Genomic DNA, 14570 nt, shown 5'->3' with positions numbered 1-14570 from the left:
GGCACTGCATATGAATAAATTAAATACATATCCATTGAAAACTAAAAAAAAAAAAAAACAATTTTTAAAAAATTTTAAAAATCTCTGTAGGGTTGTAATTCTAGAAGAGTAATCCATGAACAATTCTGCATAGGCAGAAGATAATGAGAACTATGACTTATGTGGAAATAGATGACCACTGAACAACAGTTGAAATATCTAAGGTGAATCTTCCTTCAGATACTCATTATCTCTTTCCTGCACTCTCATGGAAGTGTTCTCCTATGACAAGATTTAGGGACAAGAAAGAAGACTAGAACATGGGGAGAGAGTACCATGATTACACTCTGTGTTAGAAATTGCATGCTTCCCCTTCCTGTTGTGGTTGGCTTTCAGCTAAAACATCTTGAGAAATTTGGCTTTGATTTGCAACAGTTTTTCTCTTAGGTTTGCAAAGTTAGAAGCAATATACTATTTAGTATTGACTTGTTCCCTTCATTCTGTAAAAGCAGCAAGGTTGAACAAATTTAGTGTTACAAAAGCATTCTTTAAACTGAAACGGGTTCAGATCTTGTGGATCTAAGAAACTAAAATGTTCAGAGTGACCCTGTAAACTGTGTGTGTGTGTGTGTGTGTGTGTGTGTGTGTGTGTGTGTGTGTAATCTAGGTAACAACTGAATCTGGTTGAAGACAAACTGGCATTCTTCATTTATGCTACTTTTGAGTGTGTTTGAAACATTAGAAAATGAAGTTTAAATGTGATTATGCACTGAATATACTACCTGGCACACAGTAAGCACTCATTATCAATTAGAGACTATTAGCATCATCATTATTATTAAGATTTCTAAAGTCAAAACTGAGATTAATTAGTTAGGAGGACAAAGAGGTAGCTTTGAACTCAATATAAGAAAAAGTTTTTAAGAGAGTTCTGGAAAAATGAAAATAAAGTGTTTTCTGAGTTGATGGCCAACAGAATATTCCTAACATCATCAGTTTACATTTCATGAGCACTTTTAACAGGGCAGAGAGGTCCTCATTTAATCTTCATGACAATGTCACAAGGTAGGTATACTCACTGTCCCCACAAGAGCTGTGTCAGAAGAGACTGATGGCTTGGTCAAGATGTTGCATAAAAGGGTCAAGGTAAATGGTTTTGCTTGTTGCCCTTTATCCACCCCTATAACCCTGAACTCTTCTGATTCAATGAACATGTCACTCATATGAATTGTGCAGTCTGGCGGGCTGGGCTGTTCATACTCATACTCATCCAGGGAATAGAGAAAAACTCTTACTTATGGAGAAGTCTTTCAACATCACCTTTCTCTCTCAAGCAGAAGACTAAAACGTCACCAGAATTTAATTATCTGTAGACACATGATGATATTATCAACAAAATGCTACATTTGAATGACTCCATTTATCCATCTTCAAATTTCTGATAAATTAGAAGGAAACATCTTCCCTAGGCTGACATTTGACCAAGAAATGTCTGTGGCATATCTTTGTCAACATGTTTCAGAACATAAATCCAAATTACAAAAACTAAAGTTGGTATAAAGGCTGTCGTCATATATTATATCACTTGGAAAGAAATATTGGTGACCAATATGACTGTTATAATAGTAATAAAATTAAATCTTGGAAGATTACACTTCTGGTCAAAATAGTAAAATGTGACCTTATTCTATTCAACATTGACATTTATTATATTAATTCATATGTAAAAACTGCATTAAAATGATATGAAAGCCCTGGTTAGAAATAAAAATGTTGAAGAACTTCAGAAATTAGATTTAACTTTACCATCCCTTCAAAGCATTGAGCCGTTTGATGCAAATGAAACTAAATTTTCTTCACCAATCTCTAACTCGGTTGTAATTTCATTATTTGTATCATCTCATTCATACAGAATATATTTTTCCCAGTGTCTCCTCAAACATTTTATAAACTTTAACTCATTTTCATCATGCTTCAGAGAAAAAGATAACACAGAGCAATGAATACACAAAACTGATTCAGAGGATCAAGCCACCTGCTCATGGTAGGGAAATCCTCCTTGGGTCAAAAAAACCCTGGTTAACAAGGAGCACACAAAGAGCGCACCAGGCCCTAGGAAGGGAGGAAACAGTCAGACATGTAGCAAGCTGGATTTCACAGAAAGGCCACCATGTGAAGAAATACATCATTTCACAATCCTATACAGGTAAAGTGTTGAGGTGTTTTATGATGTTTTTATTAATTTGTTCATTAGCTATTTTTTTTTCCTTTTTAAAACTGATCAAGATTTTACAGAGAGGCCCCTCCATTAAACATAAAATTTGCCCACTTTCACTTTAGCAGTAGAGTGTGAAATAACATTGAAATTAAAAATGTGGCCCAGCCACAGCACACAGGATTGTTTAAATTTAATCATTAACAAAGTTTCAGGCTTTCTTGCCATGGTAGGTCTCATCTCTCCCCACTTCCTCTGGCCACCTTTATTTATTCATTTTTTCTTGATACTGGAGATTGAATCTAGAGCCTCCCACATGCTAAGCAAGCAGTTTACCACTGAGAAACAACCCCCTAGCCCTTTTTAATTTTATTTTGAGACAGGGTCTCGATTAGTTGCCCAGGGTGGTCTCAAACTTGTCATCCTCCTTCCTCAGCCTCCCAAGTGGCTGGGATTTCAGGCATAACCCCATTGTGCAAGGCTCCAAGTCTTTCTAAATATGGTTTTCACCAATGTCACTACACTATTGGGTTCCAGTCAATTTTTTTATGTATTTCCTTATATACCTCACTGCTCTAAACATCCTTTGGCATTACATCATTAGATTAAGCTAAGTTTTGCTGTGATAATAAGCAGCCCCCAAATTTCAGAAACTGGTCACACAAAGGTTTATGTCTTCTGTACTGTCCATTGAGGTAGTTCTGTCCACGTTGGTTACATAGGCATCAAGCTGAGGGTGTAACCACCAATTCATAAATTATGTATAGCCATGCCAGGAGGAAAGGAAAACTATGTTGTAGCCTTGTACCAGAAATTAGGTGTGCAGTTCAAAATGACACAATTCAATACCATATCTAGTCATGTGGTTTCACCAAGCCATAAAAGTACAATTCTACCATATGTCTGGAAGGAGGAAGAAACTAAAAAATATTTGACCAACACTATTAATGACTTCCTATTTCCATGGATCCCAAATCTGATCATTCTTCCTAATCAAGTAGAGTTCTACCTCCTTCTAAAAGATATCCCTGATTTTTTTTTGATAAAATGAAGCTATCCATAGGGTTAATGTACAGAGCACATTTTTTACTCTTAGGGAACTTATGACTCTGTCAGAACAGTGTCTCCACTGGGACTCTGAGTTTTCCACAATGCTTTGCTGGGTAAATGTTGCTTAAATGATTGAACAATATTGTCAGTATAATGAGAATTTCATCTCCAAAGACTTCAAATACCATGGAGGCCAGTAATACTTGATAAGTAATCAACCTTTTTTATTTTTTCCTTCTTATTTATATCATAAAGATACTTAAGGGGCTGGGGATGTGGCTCAAGTGGTAGCACACTCGCCTGGCATGCGTGAGGCCCGGGTTCGATCCTCAGCACCATGTACAAACAAAGATGTTGTGTCCGCCAAGTACTAAAAAATAAATATTAAAAAAAAGATACTTAAAACAACATTAAAATTATCATAAAGATGAAATAAAAATGAGCCCATAATCCCACTAGCTTAAACCAACAAATATTTTTATTTCTTCTAGTCCTGTTCAAAGAGGCATCTTTTTTTTAATAGCTATATTCAGGGTACACATACACATCACACATACAGGAAGAATTCTAAATAGAAGAAAAGTGACTGCTCAGTCAACATGGCATTTACCCTTCCCCACAGCAAGAATATGCTAGGCCATATCTTAAGACTGATTTTTACTTCTCACAGCACAAGTGCCAGCAATTTAAAGCTTCTAAGTTACTTAATAGTGTCCCCATCATTCAGAAACATCAGTATACCCTTTATGCCACTCCTGTGCCTTGTCCCAGATCTCAAAGAAATTTCCCCTAGGACAAGAAGCTTGATTTTTACTATGAGAAGGAAAAAAATGGAGGAATGTGAGTTAAATAGTGTACAATTCAGTGGGATGGGGAAAATGTCAATGTCACTCAAGACCAAACAACATGCAATTTTTAACCTCATTCTCAAACTGATGCTAACAGCTTTTCATTCCATTTACCTAATACAATTACTTTTATTTTATCACGTGTTCTTACTATTTTTATAATCTGAGTTGAACCCCTCTAGAACAGGGTGACTCACATATACACAGATATGTGTGTGCATGCACGTGCACACACACACACACACACACACACACATAACACAGTATACCTTTTTTAATTATTCTAATTAGTTATACATGACAGTAGAGTACACTTTGATACCTCATATAAATAGAGTATATTTTCTCATTCTTCTGGTTGTACATGATGTAAAACCACACCAGTCATTATAGTTATATATGCACATAAGGTAATTATGTCTGATTTATTCTACTATCCTTCCTACCCCCATACCCTCTCCCCTATTTTTACTTAACCATACTATCAAACACAGAGTAGAAAGTCTCACCATAACTAGTAAACAATCCAGATGGTCATTTAACTCATTCAACTTACTTAAGATCAAACACATCTGCTTTGTGTTCAAAGCTACTACTATACTGAGAAGGTTAAAAAAAAAACACCCAAACACCTTGCAATCTTATTAAATTTCAGAGCAATGACTTCTTGCCTATGTTCTATTTTAATAGCTGATAGATTATTAGGTTTTCAAGCTTTAATATTTTAAAGTTTTATGTTCAGTTTCTCAACCACTGCCACAAGCACACATAATTTATTCTGTTACATTTTTGAATGGGTTTATTATTTTATGTGCCATAGTTATTGATCTGAATCAAATCTTTCTTACCTGTTTCAACAGAATATAGTAGGAATAAAATGTGACTATTTACGAATGTCAACCACCACTATAATGCACACAAAATCCACCAAGCCTACTATCTTATGAATAATATTACATAATTTTCTATGAATCTGATAATACAAATATAAACATTCTCTAGAAATTTGTCAAAATAAAAGAAGTAACCTTAAATAGTATTTTCAGATGTGACTATAGAGAGTTACTAGCACATTTTTCTTTAATTTAAATGTTGTCTCAATACCCATGAAATACTCAATAGTTCAATAGTTCCTTCCTGGAGATATGCCTTCATTAATGTGCAAAACATCATACACCTGGAATGCTGCTCAAACAATTCTTAAGGGAGAAATTCTGGTGACAAATGAAAAGGATACATTTTTAAGCTAAAAAGTCGTTGGTTTCTTATGAAGAATTTATATTCGAATATACCAATAGAGCAGAAGAAAGCAATATGAGAAGAAAATTAATATTCATTGAGAAACAGCTACCATGGTGTGACATAGAGATTGTGAAGCCAAAGCTGAACAATTATCAAATTTTTATAAGGAAAATGATATACACACAGTGCCTAGAGTTCTAGTTATCTAATGCTGTGTACCAAACGACCTCAAAACTCAGTGAAGTAAGTAGCAGTCATCATGAACTACCTTTATGGTTTCTGAGAGTCAGGAATTTTCTGTGAGTGTATAGGTCAGGAGGTCTTGGCTTTGGGGTTTTCATAAATTGCAGCCACACGATGACTCAGAGAGTCATCCATCCTGAAGGCTACATTAGGAATGAATCTGGAAACCCTAATGGGAAGACAGTTCAGGACACCCCTCTTTAGCTCTGCAAGTTATCTCTCAGTATACTCTCTAGAGTATAACTGTGGCTTCAAGGTGGCCACAGTTCTCATAAGATGCACTGGGGTTCCCAAGAGATATGCCAAAAAGGAGAAAACCAATAAAGTCAAAGATCTGTTAATGACCAAGCCTTACAACTCATGCCACATCACCTCTGCCATATTCTATTGGTCAAGGCATTTACCAAGTTTCACCCAGATTCAAGTGGAGGGAACACATACTTCACCTCTTGGTGAAACACACCACATTGTAAGAAGAATATTTAGGATAGAACAAATAATGCTGCCACATCTTTGAAAAATTCACTCTTCTGTACTTAGACACATAGGACACTCACATCCATAGGACAATTGCCTTGCTATATTATCTGCAAGAGAAAAATAATAACCAAACTCCAATATTTACTAGGTATCTTCTATGAGCTAATATCATGTGAGGCATTGAAGACAAGTGAGAACTTCATCTCAGCCAGGAGAAGTCATATCTTTTCTGACAATCAGCCAGTTGCCACAGAAGAGCAGTTATATCCTCCAGACTAGTTGTGAGGACAGACGTGAATTTAGGGGCCAGCCAAGAAGAACTCTTGTGTCTACTTTAGGATAATACAGAATGATTTTGGCTGTTTCAAATGACCTCTACATGTGGGAAGATACAGAGTTATCTGGAAGTTCTGCTACACAAATGCTGCAAAACTTGAGGCCATGTTTTCACTGTGGATAATATGCCCCAGGACAATGGTTCTCAAGCATGGTTTCACACTATGATTGAGGAATGCAGTCGAGTGTAAGGCATACCTCAGGCTGTTCACACGGCAAAGAGGGATTCACCTCAAGCTGGTGTACTAAGGTTCAAGTAACATCAGGCAATTCTTGGTGACTCTCAGCAGCATCATACATAGGGACTTATGCAACATGAGTGTCAGTGAGGAAAGAATTCTGAAAACCACCACTCTGGTCCATGGCTAGGAAGTGAAGTGGGAGGAATACAGCAAAACAGTTATGAGTTATTTAAGTAAATGAGAGAGGATTCATGGGCAGTGGGTGAGGATGGTGGGGGGCCATTGCCCAGGAGCAGCCAGCTATGGCAGCTGCCCCGCCCCAGGCCTCACCTCTTGGGCCCAGCCCCTCTTGTTTTCCAGCTGCTGAGGTTGGAAACAGGCCAGCAGACCCTGAACTCAGTGTTCTCATTGTAACTGACCTGCATCCCAATGTAGAAAGCCATAAGGCTCACCCACAAAGAACAGCCAAGAGGCCACAAAGCAGAAGAGAAAGATCCAGGAGTGCAGATGCCTTGCGGTTTTCAGTGTGACCATGACTTTATTGTTTTCAAACCACATCCTCATTCCTTAGATCTCCTCATGCATAAAACTGTATTACGATGTACTGATGGGGGTGAAGACAAGAGGAGACTGGACGTGCATTTATAATGTACTGAAGCGAATGGTCTGAGATCTGTGATTCAATTCTCTCCAGTGTGCTTACATTTTGAGGATGTCCAGGGGGGCCCTCCCTGGTCTGCCCATCCCCTGAGCTCCCAGCATGCAGTCACCAGGCTGGCACCTGCCTTATCCACATGGTTCAGCTGCACCCGTGTTCAAGGGGCACCTAATCTCTACCAAAGCCAGAGTCGACAGCCCAACTCCAGCCACCACACAGTGTCCAGCACAAACCACCCCATAGCAAGGAACAAGTTGGGTGCATGGCTGTGAGGTTCACCCTCAAAAGCACCTTTAAGCCACCAGGCCTGTAAAGAAGAGCACCCAGCAGCTACTGTGAGTTGTCTCGCTGGAAGAAAGGTCAACAATAAGAGAAAGGAGGGGAATGAAGCCAATTTTCTTCTGGGGGAGTTGACAGCTGTGAGACAAAGCTGGAGGTTGGCTTTGCCCTTGACTCAGCACTGCACTCAGCACTGCACTCAGGAGTCTGCCATCACCGAGTCACAGAGGACTGGGAAGCCATGCTGCTTAACTGGAAACTGTGGGGGCATCCTGCTCATCTTACCAGAGAAAGGTGACCCAAGTCAGCATCTGAATCACTCTGTCACAGCTTGGATCTGAAATGTCCCCCAGAGCCTCATGTTTTGAAGGCTTGTCCCCAGTGCAGCAGTATTCAGAGAAGAGGCTTTGGGGAAGTGGGGGCTCTGATCTCACTGGCAGAATAATCCACTGAAGGACTCATAGCTGAATGGATGACTGGGAGGTGGTGGTGAGAACCAGTTGGAGGTAGTATGTCCTTAAGGGTGTGCCTTTCAGACTCTAGCTTGTCCCTGGCCCCCACCACTTTCTCTCCCAGCCACCATGAGGTGAGCAACTGTGCTCCACCATACCCTGTCCAATATGGTACTCTGCCTCACCACAGGCCCAAGCATGGAGTAAAGTCAGGGACCAAAACAGATCTTTTCAGTTCTTCTGATAAACTGTGAATGAAGGCAGACTTCACTGGATGACTGAAATGTGTACCTCCTCATAGCAGCACATCTGAATTCTGAATTTTGTTTGTTTTAACACAGTGCATACCTAGTATTGCATAATCTAGAAAACAACATGGAGTTCTTATTCAAACAAGTTATCATCCAATTTCTAACTTACTAATGAAGAGGAGCAGAAATAATTGCCCTGTAGGGAGGATAGAGGGAGAAGTCCAAACTTCTGGAACTAAATCTCAAATATATCTGGATCCTTTGTTAGCAAAGTAAATGTCATGGGGGCTGGGGATGTGGCGCTCACCTGGCGTTCATGGGGCACTGGATTCGATCCTCAGCACCACATAAAAATAAAATAAAGATGTTGTGTCCACCAAAAACTAAAAAATGAATATTAAAAACTCTCTCTCTCTCTCTCTCTCTCTCTCTCTCTCTCTCTCTCCCTCTGTCTCTCTCTCTTTAAAAAAAAAGTAAATGTCATGGTTGATAACCACATGTTTAAAAGGCCACTTCATTATATTCAGCCAAAACTTTTTACTTCAAATTAACATTGTTAATTGTAATTCATTTGCCCAACTTGGCTCAAATACTTTGATTATCTGCAATTAAAATGCAACCTCATAGTACAGAAGTTGTCCATGATTGAGAATGTGTGCATGACATAACAGTGCATACACAAGTGCACACACATGCAGTTCTAAATGCACACCCATGCAAGGATCACTGTTCTGAGTTAGGGGGAAATTCTAGAACTGCTAAGTAAGAGTTTAGCTTATCAGGGGCAATTCAAAGAGACCAACACTCCTTTGAATATATAATTATTATTTCCTGAAATATACTTATCTGAAATTTTTTTAACTGGTGGTTTTCCTGTTTTGTTCCTCTTTAAACGGGTGGTTTCCAATAGACAAGAAAATGGCATAAAAATGGTTTTATCTATTTAAGAAAATGGAAATAGAATTGCTAATACAATGCTCATTACATGGTTTTCAGACCCTGTTCAAATGTAAAGCTTCCCATTCCCACCTGACATTGTACTACTTTGCTGTGCAGGAAAAACAGAGCAGCACTCTGCATTGGTGCAGGGACTCTGAAGACAGCCTGCCCCAGCTAAATCCCACCTATGCTGCATTTTAATTATGTGACTTGGGACAAGTTCCTGAGCCCATTAGTATCACATTCTTCATCTGCAAAGTGGGGTTAATGATGGTATCTCTCCTACATAGCTATTGTGCAGCTCAAATTAGTTACAATCTGCAAATATGCTTGTGAGTTTCTGGTACTTGGCAAACACAGTGTAATTGTTGGCTGTTATAACTATGTATCTATAGATTGGAAAATAGCCTGATAGATCTCTTCCCCTACAACCCCCGCCACCCAGTTGCTTTTTGTTTCTCCATATGAGAAAGGACACTGAGTCCCTATTAATTACTGAATTGATAATACGAATAAATATTTGATTATAAAAACAAATAGGTCTTTTCTCCTGTAAATCATTCCTCCCAGGATCTGGGGCCCTACCCTCCAGAAGTGCAGCAGGGTCTTACACTCCAGATGACACTGTGCTGCTCCTCAGCATCTCTGGCCTCTAGCTAGTCTGCAGCAATGAAGGAGGAGGTTGCCCTGCTGGGGTCTGGGGCTGCTGCACAGCAGGTCCCAGTGTGGGTTCCTGCTTCTCCCACCACTGCCCCTCTCCCCACTGCCCCTCTCCCCCAGGTGTAGCTGAGAGATCATCAAGCCCTTGTAATATGGGCCTTTACTGACCCCCATCTAGGTAGCAAAGGCATGAACTGATGAAATCAGAGTGCTCTTTAATTCACCTGAAAAGTAACTGCACAAAAGCACAAACAAGGCCTGGCACGGTGGTGCATGCCTGTAATCCCAGTGGCTCAGGCATCTGAGACAGGAGAATCGTGAGTTCAAAGCCAGCCTCAGCAATGGAAAGGTACTAAGCAACTCAGTGAGACCCAGTCTCTAAATAAAATACAAAATAGGTCTGGGATGTGGCTCAGTGGTCAAGTGCCTCTGAGTGCAATCCCCGGTACCACAAAAAAAGCACAAACACTACACAGTTATCAGTAGCCACGGATGGCCTAGTGTGCAGTCCTTGGGGTCAGTGTGTTCTCTGGCCCCAGGAGAAGGAGGCCTGTGGGAACACCAACTTTGGCAAGGGTGATGATTCTTCCAGGCCCTGGGCAGATGCCTACAGGCCCCTGTGGCCTGCCCCACCTAGGCTCCCACACCGGAGGAGAGGGCAGAGCACAGAGGCATGAGATTGGACCTTGAAGAGGAATGGACAGGGACAGGAGATGAAGACCAGTTAAAGGAGGCCGGTCTGTGATAAGCCCAAAAAGTGGTATTTGAGCCAAGACCCAGGGACCCCATCAACAGGCCCGCTTCAGCTCTGGGAAGCTCCAGCACCCCATAAGAAGCAGAGAGGGCAGTAGGGCTGGGGCTCAGACCCTCTGCACAGCAGCTCTAATCCAGCCCACTCTAGGGCTCAGCCATCTCATGCCCCTGCCACCTGGATGACCACACAGCCAACTATGGGGCCTGGGTGGACCTGTAGCTCCAAGTGAAAACTCACTTTTACTGGGCCCTGCTAAGTTCCAAGTAACCACCCCTCATTTTTTATCCAGGCCAACTAGAGAGAGTCTAGTTCTCAGGGGTCCTTGATAGCTGAAAGATCAGAGTGGACTTTGGGTGGAGGACAGTGCCCCTGTCAGTCATCTCAGATAAAATAAGAAAGACAAGGGGGCTGGGGATGTGGCTCAAGTGGTAGCGTGCTTGCCTGGCATGCGTGTGGCCCAGGTTCGATCCTCAGCACCACATACAAACAAAGATGTTGTGTCCGCCGAGAACTAAAAAATAAATATTAAAAATTCTCTCTCAAAAAAAAAAAAAGAAAGAAAGAAAGACAAGGGGGATAACCTATACATGGTTCTGCTAAATTATGAAAATGACCCTTAACGTAGCCCTTCCTGGGCCCACTCCTTCCTAAGCTGGACACATTGTCATCTCATGTGACAAGGGATCCACCAGATGACAATTTCACAGGGCTCACAGATGAAGCAACAGAGGTGTGCAGTGGTTACATAACTAGCCCAAGTCATTTGTTTCTAGCCCTATCCACATTGCTCCAAGAATAAGTAAGAACAGGCTGTCCTCCTAGAGGGTCTGACCAGAGCCTGAAGCCAACAGGTCTCTTGAGCTGCATGGAGCCCCAGCCTGACTCTGACCCCTCCTGTACCTCTGTTCCCACAGTTCAGGGTCTGTGGTGCTGAGAGCCATTAGCAAAGTAGGTATGACAATTTCCTTGCCAGCGTACCCCATGTTGCTTAGAGGAAGGACTCGTGGAAATGGACTTGCCTTTGACATCTTGCAGTGACATTGCATGTAAGGTGACCTTGCTCAAGGACCAGGGCAGATCCGGGTTTAGGGAAGATCAGGGTTTAGGGCTCTCCTTGGGTTTAGGGCGGTTCCAGGTTTAAGGTGTACCCTGCTGGGAATAGGGCATATCCTGCTGCCTCAGGCGTGCCTGCTCCTGGAGTTCCCCTTGAGTTCTCCTGGGATTCAGAGAGTATTTGGGATTTTCCCCCAGAACGTGGATTGCCTCAGAACGTGTTTGTAGAGGGCCGGTGTGAGCTCGGGAATAAAGAGTTGCTGTTTGAATCTACAAAGCTGTGAGTGGCTCGTGATTTGTGCCCAGCCAGACTGTGGCACTGTGGGTGGTGTGAGACCTGTCAGTTGTGCTCTGAGGAACCCCAGTGTGAGGCAAGCCACACAGTGATCCTAAGCAGCCCTTGCAGGCTGTGTAGGCCCCTCAGAGAGGCTTCCACAGTGTGTCCATCTGTGCTTTGGCCACTGTAGTCAGCCCCTGACAGCACACTGTAGAGGGCTCAGGTGTGCTTTTCCCAGTGAGTACCTCTGGAGACCCCAGGTAGGGGTGGTGCAGTCTGGACGGTGGTACAGAGTCTGTTGGTCCCAGACCATATGACCAGGTCTCAGAGGCTGACCAGCCCCTGGTGCTGAGGGCCTTGGAACTGCACTATGGAGACATCTCCTGGGGGCTTGCACCCTATTTCTCTTCCAGAATTTGCCTGGAACCTAAGCCCCAGCCTCTGGGCAAACCCTGTGATGGAAGTAGAAACTCCTGCCCCTTCCCGGGGAGCTGTACAAATTTATGGATGACAAAGGCCCAAGGACGATCCAGGCAGTGATGGACACCACTCAGCCACAGGGGTGGGGTAGTTGTCCCAGAACTGACTCCCACCCTGCAGAGTGACCAAGGGGAGGGCAGGGGGAAGCTCGCCCCTCACTTCCCACTTATGGTCCTGTGCAGAGCCTCCTTCACATCCCTGTTCCTCAGAGTGTATATGAAGGGGTTCAGCACTGGTGTGACGATGGTGTTGAGCACCGTGACAGCCTTGGTCAGTTCCAGGGAGCTCTCCACCGAGGTCCTCACATGCAGGAAGATGGTGCAGCCGTACCAGATGAGCACCACTGAGAGATGGGATGAGCAGGTGGAGAAAGCGTGGTGCCGGCCCTGTGAACACGGGATCCTGAAGATGGTGACAATGATGTGGACATAGGAGACCAGCGTGATGCGGCAGGAGCCCAGGATGACACAGAAGGCGATGCTGAAGGACGCCAGCTCCACCACCTGCGTGTCGGTGCAGGACAGCACGATCCAGGGCGCTATGTCGCAGAAGAAGTGGTTGATGACGCGTGAGTCGCAGAAGGAGAGGCGTGCGATGAGTGCGGTGGGTGCCACGATGGCGGAGAAGCCATACAGCCAGGAGCCCAGCGCGAGGCACGCCGCCAGGCCAGGCATCATGATGCCGCCATAGCGCAGTGGCAGGCAGATGGCCAGATAGCGGTCATATGCCATCGCGGCCAGCAGGAAGTACTCGGTGCAACCCAGCGAGAAGACAAAGTACATCTATGCAGCACAGCCTGCCATGGAGATGGCTCCAACCTGAGAGGCGAAGATGTCCAGTGTCTTGGGCACACAGGCCATGGTGAACCAGATCTCCAGGAAGGAAGGAGAGGTTGCACAGGAAGAAGCACATGGGTGTCTGGAGGCGGCGGTGGGCCATGACCAGGGAGATGATGGCCAGATTCCCAGCCACAGTGAGCACGTACATGACCAGGAAGAGCAAGAAGAGCCCCACACACAGGCTCTTGGGCCCCGGGAAACCCAAAATGATGAAGGGTCCCTGCGTGGACATGTTCTGGCCTTGGCTCCAGACCGTATCATTGTGTCGGGCAACCAGGTAGCCAGGAAGGGGGCTGAGGAACCCAGGCACTGGCCCTTCCCCATCCTCTTTGGAGTCTACTCACCAGGCAGGCCCCACATACTGTGGGAGCAAGTGAAGGGACAACACAGATCATATCCAAGCAGGCAGGAAAGGCCAGAATGCCTGTGGGTGTCAGCTAGTTGCTGCTTGTCATCTTGGGGGAGGAAGGGAATGGCCTTTGAAAATGTCACCAGTGCCATTTTTCAAAATGGCTTTTGAAAACTGTCACCAGTGCCCCGCCTGGCCAGAAGTCAGTGGGCAGGAGAGGCACAGGCAGGGGCAGGTGACTATATCTGTTCAATACATCCTATTGCCCTAAAGGATCAAGGATGGTCTATGTGGGGAGGACTGGAGCTCAAGGCACTGCTCACCGGCCACTCTGGGGCCTGCGAACCCAGAGCCATCCTCTTGCTCCCTCCCTCTCCCTGGCCACACACAAGCACATGTCCCTGGACCAGCCCTCTACCCCAGAGCACTTACCCTCTTCCTGACTGTAAACCAGCAGAGTCCACCACCCAGGAAGGCTCGTGGGTCTTCTGGCTGCCGCCTCATTTGCAGATCCGTAGCACAGTCCTGCACAGCCGCCTTTCATCTGCTTCCATCTTCAACTAACCAGCACAATGGGCCACCTCAGGCCTGATCCAGACACCTGCCCAGGTGGAGGCCACACCCCGCTATGTGGCCCCTGTCCCAGGAGTTTCCAGCCATAGGCAGCCAGGCAGGGACACTTCCTGCAAAAGGAAACCCCAAGAAGAGAGGCAAAGACCACCTGGTGTTACCCTGAAGGAACAACCTTATCTTCCCCATGACACTGCTTCCTGAGGCCACCTCCTCAACCTGGGGAACCTGCCGGCTTACACCTGAGCTGGTGGGCTGGACAGCCCTTTCCCTGCAGCCACTCCTCCCTGGGTTGGGGGTCCTGACCTGGGCTCAGCACTGAAGTCCCTCAGCCCTGACTCAGAGAGCCTCTCCTTTCAAGGAACAGTTTTGCAGTTGACAAACTTCCTGGGCTGAAAGAAGAAAAGAAACCTGCAACTTCTGCTCCATGTGGG

At 44.2% G+C, this 14570-nt stretch overlaps 1 protein-coding gene across 1 annotated transcript; it reads right to left on the bottom strand.

The window, feature by feature from the left end:
• Positions 1-12533: 12533 nt before the first annotated feature.
• LOC143410635 (olfactory receptor 287-like) lies at positions 12534-14110 on the bottom strand. The gene is given in 3 exon segments (XM_076871451.1): positions 12534-13265; positions 13267-13553; positions 13999-14110. Coding segments are annotated over 3 exon segments (1131 nt in total).
• Between the last annotated feature and the right edge of the window lie 460 nt (positions 14111-14570).

This window comes from Callospermophilus lateralis, chromosome 11 (assembly GCF_048772815.1).
Source record: "Callospermophilus lateralis isolate mCalLat2 chromosome 11, mCalLat2.hap1, whole genome shotgun sequence".
Classification (NCBI taxonomy): Eukaryota; Metazoa; Chordata; class Mammalia; order Rodentia; family Sciuridae; genus Callospermophilus; species Callospermophilus lateralis.
Note: the sequence above shows the minus strand (reverse complement) of the source record. Positions and strands in the feature narration are given on the sequence as shown.